An 11730-nucleotide genomic window follows, 5' to 3' on the forward strand; every position below is an offset into this window, starting at 1 on the left:
CCCTCTCCAGGACTCTGAAAGAGACTGTCCATCTCCTTCCCCCCCCCCACTTCATCTTTGACCCTAAATAGGAGAAATGTTTATTCATTGAGAGGCATGGCAAGCTTAGCTCTGGCACCCCAAGAAACACCCCTTTATCATCAAGGCTGCAGCGCCTGCTGCCTTCATGCTTTTCAGTTCATAGTGCACATTTGCACCCCAAAGTTTACCACCAAGCTGTTTGTCACACACACACACACACACACACACACACACACACACACACACACACACACACATACACCAGGAAGGATGTAGACAGAGCCTCAGGGAGCAGTGAGTCACAGCTCTGAGCCAGCTATGGTAGAGACTGACACTCAAAGCACAGCGTTCCTTGCTGTCTGAACATCGGATGTGAGCACGTAAGAGATCGTACCTGCGCCAACACCATAGCAAGAGCAGTCTTGGAACATTCTTTCTCAGTGATCAAGTTTATTTTCACCCTTGTCTTTCTCTCCCATGAAGAGAATCTGGACTAGAAATACAGATAAGTTTTAAATAAATAAATAAATAAACTCCAATTGCATTTAATTCATCAGAGATTTGCTGAATGGTCTTTCAAGGTTAGTTTTCATTCATTCATTCATTTTTAAATGCATGCTCTCCCTTTCTCCTTCTTTTCCTTCCTTCTTTCCTTTCTTCCAAGAATGCTCTGTCTAGGGTCCCTCCTCCTTGCAGTCCCAACTTGGCGAGTGGAACAGGAGGTGCTGAACTCTTGTCTTTCTGTCTCTTGTCTTTCTGGCTTGATGCAGGGAGCTAGAAAGACTCGCCAAGGAGATGCAGGAGAAGAAGCTGCAGCAGGAGCTGGAGAGGCAGAAGGAAGAGGATGAGCTGAAACGGAAGATCAAAAGGCCTAAACAGGGCCCTGTAGTAAAAGAGGAGCCACCCCTAAAGAAGCAGGCAGCCACAAACAAGCAGGTAGCAGCCCTTACAAGACAGCGACTAGCCAGCTATGCCTGGAGCCGAGCCCAGCAGTGCTGAGCATGACCACATGGAGACGCTGAGTTTGTGCTTCACTTGGTCATGCATTTGATATCTCTCTCTCTCTCTCTCTCTCTCTCTCTCTCTCTCTCACACACACACACACACACACACACACACACACACACATATATGCAGAAGAACAGTGGTTCCTACTGTGGTCCACAGATGAAGTCAGTCTATCCCATAATGTATTCTACCCTTTGTTCTTTCCTTTGTCTGCTGCAGGATCTTGGCTGGTGTTAAATAGGTTAGTATTAAAGACTTGCTTCCAGGGGCATCAGTAGGTTCTCTCCAGTGCCTAGGACTTCTGTAGCCATGGTTTGTTTGTTTGTTTGTTTGTTTGTTTGTTTGTTTGTTTTTTACCATATTTAAAGTACTGGGTATGAATTCTCCCCTGTGGAGCAGGCCTCAGTTACAATCAAGAGAATATTTGGTTGCTCCCATAAACAGTCTTGCTGCTATTGCACCCATGCATACATTTTGCCTAGCAGGTCATTTGTAATCTACAGTCCACTGCCGGTTAAGATCATTGGCGTCTCTTCTCCCCTCGCAGTGCTAAAAAGCCAACCAGTAAGGAGAGAATTTCCTGATCAGCTCAAGTCTGATTTCCCTATGTCCGTCCATCCATCTATTTCATGTGTTTCACCTGAGCTTGGCACGAAACACCTTTGACCATATTCCTTGGTCTTGGACTTCTTGAGAGCCTTCTTGGTCTAATGTAGTCACCTGGTCTCTGGTAGCTCAGAGAAAGCCAGCTGAGACCAGATCGATCCTCTGGGAGTGAAAGGAGACACTTGGTGATGGGGAAGGATGGGCAACTTGAAAACTACCCAGTTTTAAGACCCAAGGTATCGTTCAACCCTGTGCCTCCCTGACCAGCACTGTGTTTCTCTTGTTCTTTCATAATTAAAATGTCCAAAATCTTTACCTCCTCTCAGGCTCTACTTGCTCCATTCCCTTTCATGCTTCAACCTTCTTTACCCTGCCTGAGTCTCCACTATACTCTTTTGACCAAAGTCTCCAACAGTCACATGACTTGGTCGGCTTCTCTGTGGGGGTTTCTATTCATTGCAACAACTTCTGAACTCTCCTTTCAGTGTCCCAGCCTCACTTCTCCTGGCACACTCTCTCTCCCTCCCCTTCTCCAGCCCCTCCCCCAACCCCCTTCATTTTCCTTCCTCTCACCTCTCTTTACTTTCTGGCCCTAACTCTCTTCCTCCTCAGTCATCTCACAGGTTTTCAGCTTCAACCTCTCCTCCTCCCACTTGGCCCCCAATGCCTCCGTGTGACTTGGTCACTTTACCCTGTCTGTTATGGTCCCCAAATGCCTCCATGTGACTTGGTCACTTTACCCTGTCTGTTATAGTCCCCCATGCCTCCCATGTGACTTGGTCACTTTATCCTATTTGCTATGCTCCCCAGCACCTCTGCTGTGAAAGCATTATTGCCAGCCGATGGGCTCCCATGAAATAACAAATCATGAAGACACTTGTTCCTTGATTGATTAAACCCATTGAAGAATTCACAGCAAAATGGACTTGAAGGAAGTATGTCATTGAGAGAGTGCCTTCGAAGGTTTTGAAGCTTGTCCCAGGACTTCCTTAATGTTTCTTTCTCTCTGCTTCCTGGATACCATAAAAGATATCGTAGTTTTCTTTAAATGTGGCCATCTTCCCATTCTCAAAATTATTAGCATGAAGTGACTCACAGTGTTCTCTTCCTTACTATGTCTTCAAACAGCTTCTAACTGTATAGTCCTGTCTCCATTACCAGGCCACATTCATTCATACCTTTCTCTGTTACTTTTCAATCTTGTTAGATTTTTTTATCTTGGGGATGGAGATACCCTCAGTTCAATCCCCAGCATTTCATAAAAGCAGGTATGGTGGCAGACACTTGTAATGCCAGCATTCCGGGAATGGGGGCAGGAGGATCAGAAGCTCCGAGTTTGTGGCCAGCCTGCTTACCTCAGCCCCTGTCTCCAAAACTGTTCGGTATTTTCATTCCCTTTCCAAAGAAACCACGGTGGCTTCTGTGCCACCTCCCCACTGTGTTTGTTCTCTAATGGGTTTCTCCTCCTACCTTTTCAAAATGTCTTCCTCTTTACTTTGTTTTTCTTCCCCCTTCTCCTCCTAACTTCTTATGGTGGGTATTAATGTTATTCGTTTTTATTTTCTAACTTATGAAAAGTTGCGAACACATTTGCAAGTGTTGTTTGACTTGTGCCCTTGCATTGCTGACATGTGGTGTTGGCAGTGCTGTCTCCTTCAAGCTTCCTGACTAGCCTTCATAGCTGTTTAACTCATAATTGTTTCAGAGTGTATTGTCCAATTTCCAAATGAACAGCTTCCTTTTCTCAGATTTCTGGCTCCAGAGGTCACATCTGTCCCATGTTGTATTGATCCTTCGCATTTTCTGGACTCTGCTATGTAACCTCCTATATGAATGGTTTTTATAAATATCCCACATGTTCCTAAGTCCTTCCACATTTTTGGAAATCTCATCCAGGTACTCTATCTTGAGTTTCTATAGTCTCCAACTGAAAATCTCTCCTCTCAACTGGTACCACCTGTTGTGATCATAAAAAGAGAACAACCATGATATAGTATAGAAGAGAGTTTATTTAGGGCATGGGGAGGGGAGTTAAGAGAGTAGTAGAGGCAGAGAAAGGCAGAAAGAAGGAGAGAATAGAGATGTAGAAGCTGGCCATGATCACATGGGGGGAACATGGGGAGATAAGGGGCAAGAGGCAAGAGAGAGGCAAGAGCATAAAAGAGAGGAGGGTCCAAGCAGCCCCTTTTATAGTGGGCCAAGCCTACCTGGCTGTTGCCTGGTAACTGTGGGGAGGAGCATACCTGGCTGCTGCCAGGAACTGTGGGGATGGAGTTTAGACAGAATACCAACACCACCTTCCCTACCTCCTCTCAAAGGAGCCCCAATGGGGTGCTGGGATTCTTACTTATAAGGCAACTCTGACAAGTGCATTCACCAAGTGGCCATCTCACTGGGCTGCATTCCAGTTGAAGTAGAAAAAAGAGGCTCAGTGAGATGAGAGGGGAAGCCAGCTCTTGGTCACTCAAGACTCCATGCCAGAAGCAGGCCTCAATTTAGCTGGGAAGTGGGACACAGAGCTATGTACTATGGGGAATTATCATGAGACTAGACTGAACTCACTATTCCCTAAGGACACCCCACAAAGTAATAGAATGACCTAAGAATTTCATCCAAGCCAAAAAAAAAAAAAAACACACACAAAAAAAAAAAACAAAAACAAAGCCCACAAAATACATGTTAAAGCATGGCTAGAAAAGGAGGTGAGGGTTGGTTGCTGTATATCAAGTTCATTGGATAAGTAAGTATTTTAAAGGTTTCTTTTATTTAATCACATACAATTTTTATCTTTACTTACTGTAATAAAGCCAATAAAATTTATACATATATGTATATATGTATATATATATATACATATATATATTTCTTGCTATTAAAGTCTTTAAATTACTTTTTTGTATTCTTTTTTATTTTATTGGATATTTTATTTATTTACATTTCAAATGTTATCCCCTTTCCCAGTTTCTTTTAAAGCCAAAATGTGACCAGATTTTAAACTCCCATTTGTCCCCAGAAATACAATACAATGCTATGTGGTTCTAATAGCTTCATGCTAAAAGAACCTTTGCTCCATGAGAGGCACTGTTGCAAATGCCTTACATCCATATACATACTCAGTTATTAACAATCCTTTGATGTACCTATTAACTATCCCCATTGTGAACTACCATGGTAGTTGCTGGGAATTGAACTTAAGACCTCTGAAAGAACAACCAGTGGCCTTAACCTCTGAGCCTTCTCTCTAGCTCTACTTTCCTCGCTATACTGAGAAAGGACTAAGTTGTCAGTAGAGACACAAAGCTGCAATACTGCTGGGCTTGAGCCAACCCTCTCTGCCCCCTCCCAGGACATCTGAAAACATGTGCAGAACATTGCAGTTTGCTGGCCTTTCCGTATTGGTCCTTGAGATCAGCAGCCCTGGAGCAGGAGCATGCATTAAAGTGACGAGGCACCCATCTCAAAATTCACAAGGCAGGGGCCACATCTACAGTGTAAAACCATGAGGCAGACATTTCACTGAAGCTCCTCACACTACATACAAAGTGATTCCTGAACTGACTGCACCTAAGGAGGCTCCCTGAATCCTAGGCCTCCTGGTTAAACAAGATGTTTCTTGTCCTGCATATAGTTTTGCTTGCCTTTAATAAGCTGTTTAATGGTTAATTTATATGTTTTGCTCTCTAGCTTTCCACTGTTGCCAAAATAGAAATAAAGATGGAATCAATAGAAAGGAAAGTTTCTGTCAGAGAGCATGCAACACTTGAAGAAACCACCAGGAAGAAGAAAGCCACTACCGAATACGCATTTGGAATTCCAATTACCCAGGAGCAAGAGGACAGCGAAGGAGACTTCCTGAAGGATTCTGACAAGAACCTGGCACAAAAGTTTAAAGTCTATGACACGTGTCTGAAGGATGTCCAAAACATACTCATGTATTGGGACCGCAAGCAAGGGATGCTGGTACCTCATACAGGCACGGAGGAGCTGTCACATGAGGCTGATGACCAGCGTCAGGCGCCTTCAGGGGGCGGGGGTCGCAGGGGCCGCAAGGACCGGGAGAGGGAGCGCTTGGAGAAAGAGAGGGCTGAGAAGGAGCGCCTGGAAAGGGAGAAGGCTGAGAGGGAGCGCCTGGAGAAGCTGAAGGCCATGGAGGAGCGGAGCGATGGGGAAGGGGAAGGGGAAGAGGAGCACGAGGGAAAGAAGGATCTCGGGGTGCCCTTTATCAACATCCAGACTCCAGACGTTGAAGGCATAAGCTGGAAGCAAGCTCTGGAGAGTGACAAGCTTCCCAAAGGAGATCAGGTACAAAGGATTCTGTGGGGGGGTAAAGCAACAAGTAAGACCTAGGGACCACACTACCATAAACGTGTCTCTTTGTACTGAAGAATCTGAAAACCCTTTGATTAATCTCTGATACCTCCTGGTGTATAGGGCAACAATAGCTGAAGGGACCTTTTTCAATCCCTAGACAGTTCCACCAGTCTGTTCCACCCATCTGGCCTCATTAAAAGCCATCTTTACATCCGATCTCTGATATTGACAACACTAGCTCCCCAGAGGAATGGGAGATGTGCTTTGGAGTCAATCAAAAAACTTCTCTATTCCAAGATTTCTTCCTATGAAAGCTTTCCATTAGGATGGGAAATAATCTATTAGGTAGTCAGCCTTTTACTACCACCAACAAAAGCTGTGTGTCTTATAAAGCAACCTTAACTGGTGGTTTAGGGAAAGGAGGTTTTTTTATGATAGATAGATAGATAGATAGATAGATAGATAGATAGATAGATAGATAGATAGATAGATAGATACGCATGTATAGATATATATGTGTGTGTGCTTTATATATGGTGTATATTTTTTATATATACTTTTTCTGTAAATCATTAGAAAGTAAAATTCTAGTCTAAAGGTCACACAGTTTTTCAACAACCACTTACCTCAGCCTTGGGAGGTCAAAGGCGACCACTAACAAGATACAATGGCCTTGGCCATGTTTCAATAACTTTTATTCACAAAAGCAACAGCTTTTGGCCAAATTTGTCAAAGAGTAGGCGGGGCCACAGTTTGCTGACCTCTGGTTCAATCAGAAATTTGCTAGACCAGTAGAACAGATGAGAACCCTAGAGGGAGGCATGGCAGGAGGAGTCATAGGAGGGTGAAAATGGTCCTAGTGAGAGTCCTCACAACCTTACCCACAGTAGGTCCAGGGCAGAGCTGAAGAACACACCACACACTCCCTCTATGCAGCTCACAAGCTTTGTTTCAGGCCAGGCTTAGGTAAAGAACTGGGGGAGTGGGGACTCAAGAAATCCTTCCCTTCTTAACCAGAACAACCTATTGTACAGTTTTGTACCCCCCACTTCCAACTCACTCGATTAGACTATTAATTTAATAACTGGTAGTAATAAAATTGGTTATTAATTTAATAATTACACCTTTCTCTGTGGACATTCTAAATCCTAGGAAGCAGCTCCAGTTCCATGTTAGGATGCTCCGTGATCCAGAGGGATACATAGGTTACATGGAGGTCTTGACTTGGTAGGGCTGCCAGGCCATTGAGTCCACAGAACAGGCTATGGCCATCACTGGTGTGGTTGACAGTCTAGACACTGAACTCCTGTATGCTAAGAAGGAACCTGTTGCCCAATCTCCAGGCCCTTGCTTTGAAAATGACACATGTATTTATAGTCACGAGTCTATACCAGAGTACCAGAGTACAGAGAGAGAAAGCCCCAGAATCTGACCTTTGTTTTCTAGGTTTTTCTCTTTGCCATATATAACCTGTCCCAATCCCAATGTTTGCTTGTCTTTGGCTAGAAAGAACATTTAAAGAAAAAAATAAATATGAACTACAAGGACAGGTGAAACAGATCTATGCTACAGACATCTGAAACTTAGAAGCTGGTCTGTTTAAATTAAAGTCTTGTGGAGGGTTAAGGCCATCTCCTATATCCACCTGGTTCCTATCTGAATGGAGTTTATAGCCCTATTTGCAAAGACAGACAAATGGTCACAATAAAGAGTGACACTGACTATGAGAAATACAGAGCATACACATACTACAGCAAAGAGCCTCCAGGATCCTTTGAAAGGTCTGGCAGAGCCAAGTTTGAGGCCCACCCTTCCCTTAGGGTCTCCAGATAGCACTGAGGGCAGGGAAGATTGCATGAGCACCAACCCTCACCCCTCCATCCCCTCAACCCCCACCCCTCCACTTCCTCCCACCCCCCCACACCCCTGTGTTCATTCATTCTGACAGTGGTGTACAGTCGGCCCATAATCTGCACAGGAGATTAATGCAAAGCTTTCCATTTAGATCCTGAACATCCTGGGCCTGGGGTCCTCAGGACCACCCATCCCTCCTCCCGCCTTGTTCTCCATCATCTCTTATCCAGCAAAGCGGCAGTCTTTGATCGCCACAGAGATTCTGAAGCACTTTGTGTTTGTGATTCCACCAAACGATGACCTGCCCCTGATGGACGAGAAAAAAGACATGGAAGGAGACTCAGATATCTTCCTCAACACCATCATGAAGGTAAAGGGTCTGCAGCTGGTCTTGACTGGCAGGGTTCCCAGGACAGGGAAGGAAAGCTACCCCCAAGGGGACACAATCTGAGTCAGGCACGAGGACTGAGGACCTGCCATGAACCTCTCAGTGAGTCTTCCCTGTGTCTGCCCGGGAGGGGACTGAAAAGGATTGCTACTCCTCATTTCCCTTTCCTAATCCCTAAGGGACAGCTCTGAAGGTCATATGCAAAAAAATAAATAAATAAAAGTAAAATAAGCAAAAATGTTTTCTTTTTAATTATTAGTGTGCATTTGTCATGCCAAGTGATGGGGTTCATCATGAGTGTCTGTCCAGTTGCATTTGTGTGCTCTGACCATAGTCCCCAAGGTCCCTCCTGCCCTCTCCCACTAAATCCCCTCCTCTTCCCAAATAGGTCCTTTTCCATACCATATATGTGGATATGTATGTGTTGATAATACATACATATAGCATAGGTTCTATACATGAGAGAAAGGGTGAGGTATTTGTTTTTCTGGTTCTGGCTCTTTCCATATAATGGTTTTCAATTCCATTCATTTTCCTGAAAAATGACACAATGTTACTCTTTTTTTTATAGCAGAATAAATCTCTCTCTCTCTCTCTCTCTCTCTCTCTCTCTCTCTCTCTCTCTCTCTCTCTGTGTGTGTGTGTGTGTGTGTGTGTGTGTGTGTGTGTGTGTGTGTGCGCGCACACACACATGTATATGTGGTTTTCTTTTCCTGTTCATCTGTTGCTCAACACCTAAGCTGAGGACATAGCCTGGCTGTTGTAGATAGAGCCACAATAAACAGAAGCGAGCACGCACCTCTGTGGTGTGCTGACACAGGTTCCCTTGAGTAGATTCCCAGGAGTGGTATAGTAGATTTTTATGTTGTTTGTGTGTTTTTGTTTGTTTGTGTTTAGGAACATCCATACTGATTTCTGTGATGGTTGCAGTAGTTTGCATTTCTGACAGCTGTGTAGCTTTAATGAATCTCCTTGATAAGAGAGGGGTTTTTTTTTGGTTTTGGTTTTGGTTTTTGGGGGTTTTTTTGGGGGGGGGTCGGTTTTTATTTTTTTGTTGTTGTTGTTTGGTTGGTTGGTTTTCTTTGTAACGCATCTATTGATCATTTGTACTTTGCCTTTTGAGAAGTAACTTCCATTTCTTTTGCCTATTTATTGGGTGGAGTTTTGTGGGGAGTATTTAATTTCTGGGTTTTTCATCTATTCTAAAAATTAATCCATTGTCAGATACATAGCCGGCAAAAACTTTTCCTCTTGTCCCCTGAGCTGTCTTCTCTCTGCTCATGCCTTCCTGTGATGAACAAGAGCTTCTGGGTTCTAGGCACTCCCGTTGCTAGCTCTTGAGATGCTTTCCTGAGCTGTTAGAGTCTTTTTCCTATGTCAGTATCTTAAACTGTTCCACCTGTCCTTCCCTCTCTCTCTTTCAGTCTCAATTCTTGCGTTAAGGTTCTTTATTATTAATATTATTAGATATTTTCTTTATTTGCATGTCATGATTTCTCCTTTCCCAGTATCCCCTCCAAAAAACAAACAAACAAACAAACAAACAAACAAAACCAACAAGAACAAATCCCTGTTGCCTCCCCACCTCCCGATGCTTGCCACCCCACCCTCTCCCACTTATTGGCCCTGGCATTCCCCTACACTGGGGCACAGAACCTTCATAGGGCCAAGGGCCTCTCCTCCTATTGATGATCGACTTTGCAATCCTCTACTATACACATGCTGCCAGAGCAATTAGGCCCACCATGTGTACTCTTTGGTTGGTGGTTGAGTCCCTGGGAGCTCTGAGGGTACTACTTAGTTCATATTGTTGTATGAACTAAGGCGCTGCAAACCCTTCAGCTCCTTTAGTCCTTTCTCTAACTCCTTCATTGGGGACCCTTTACTCAGTTCAATGGATGGCTGTGAGCCTCTACATCTGTATTAGTCAGGTACTGTCAGAGCCTCTCAGGAGATGGCTGTATTAGGCTGGCTTTAAGGTTCTTGATTCATTTTGAATTGCTTTGGTGAAAAAAGATAGATGTAGTCTCATCCCTTTACACATGGGTACCCAAGGGTTTTTTTGTTTTGTTTTTTTTTGTTTTGTTTTGTTTTGTTTTGTTTTTAGCATTGTCTGATAAAGACACTGTCTCTCCTCAATAGATGGTCTTTTTGAAATATTTATTTATTTCATTTATGTGAGTAGCTGTCTTCAGACACACACCAGAAGGCGGCAGTGGATCCCATTACAGATGATTGTGAGCCACCATGTGGTTGTTGGGAATTAAACTCAGGACCTCTGGAAGAGCAAGCAGCCAGTGCTGTTAACCATTGGGCCATCTCTCCAGCCTTCAATAGATGTTTTAACTTACATGATATATTTAAAAATGTTAGGTGACTGGAGCCTTACGGGCTTCTTACCGTGTTCTCTAGTTTAACTAACCACCAGCATTGCTCCTTTTCCTTGTGAATGCTTTAGCCATCCATATAAAACTTAGGATAGTCCTTCTATCATGTGACTGTTGTCCTCAGAGTTTTGAGTGGGGTTGCATTAAATTCAAAGATAGCTCTTGGTAGTGTGGTATGTTAATTCTGACAGTCTATGAGCATGAGAAGTCTTTCTAGTGTCTTCTTAATTTCTTTCTTCAACCAAAACTAGCTTATAACCTTGGTGTGTGTGTGTGTGTGTGTGTGTGTGTGTGTGTGTGTGTGTGTGTATGACATGTGTGCATCAGTAAGTGAGAGTATACACATAGACTAGGAAACCAGAGAGAGGATCTCTAAAGGGAAAACCGTGCTGAGGGAGGAAGAAGGAACTCAGGACAGATGAAGAACGGAAAGAGGTTCTAGGGGAGGGGCTCATAGTGTACCAGCGTTGTTGGGTGGGGACAGGGGTGAGAGAGAAAATTTCCTCTGCCAAAGGGGAATCAACAAAAGCAAATTGAAAAATACCTTAATGAAACACAATACTGTGATATGCTAATTTTGAAAAATCCTCCCATATCAAAAAGTACAGAGATGTGTTTAGGGTAATCTAAAACAATATAGGAATAAAAAGCTTATGGGTCAAGGGAACACACACCACCAGGGGGAAATTAGATTATTTTTAAAAACTGCCAAGAGGAGTCAAAGGCAGGAAATAATCAAACTCAGGGCTGAAATCAACCAAATAGAAACAAAAAGAACTATACAAAGAATCAACCAAACCAGGAGCTGGTTCTTTGAGAAAGTCAACAAAATAGAAACTGAAGGCACTCTACCCAATTCGTTCTATGAAGCCACAATTACTCTTATACCTAAACCACACAAAGACCTAACGAAGAAAGAAAACTTCAGACCAATTTCCCTTATGAATATTGATGCAAAAATACTCAATAAAATTCTTGCAAACCGAATCAAAGAACACATCAAAACAATCATCCGCCATGAGCAAGTAGGCTTCATCCCAGGGATGCAGGGATGGTTCAATATATGGAAATCCATCAATGTAATTCAATAAACAAACTCAAGTACAAAAACCATATGATCATCTCACTAGATGCTGAGAAAGCATTTGACAAAAT

The 11730-nt window shown here is 43.4% G+C and overlaps 1 protein-coding gene across 5 annotated transcripts in view; it reads left to right on the plus strand.

Moving 5' to 3' along the window:
• Positions 1-11730, plus strand: part of Hydin (HYDIN axonemal central pair apparatus protein) — a 421354-nt gene that overhangs the window by 321430 nt on the left and 88194 nt on the right. For all 5 annotated transcript variants that reach the window (XM_031341421.1, XM_031341424.1, XM_031341423.1 and 2 more), the window contains 3 exons: positions 792-957; positions 5320-5937; positions 7952-8170. In XM_031341421.1, the coding sequence (XP_031197281.1) occupies positions 792-957; positions 5320-5937; positions 7952-8170 (1003 nt within the window). The remainder of the gene's footprint in view (positions 1-791; positions 958-5319; positions 5938-7951; positions 8171-11730) is intronic.

The sequence above is a fragment of the Mastomys coucha genome, unplaced genomic scaffold (assembly GCF_008632895.1).
Source record: "Mastomys coucha isolate ucsf_1 unplaced genomic scaffold, UCSF_Mcou_1 pScaffold22, whole genome shotgun sequence".
NCBI classification, from domain to species: Eukaryota; Metazoa; Chordata; class Mammalia; order Rodentia; family Muridae; genus Mastomys; species Mastomys coucha.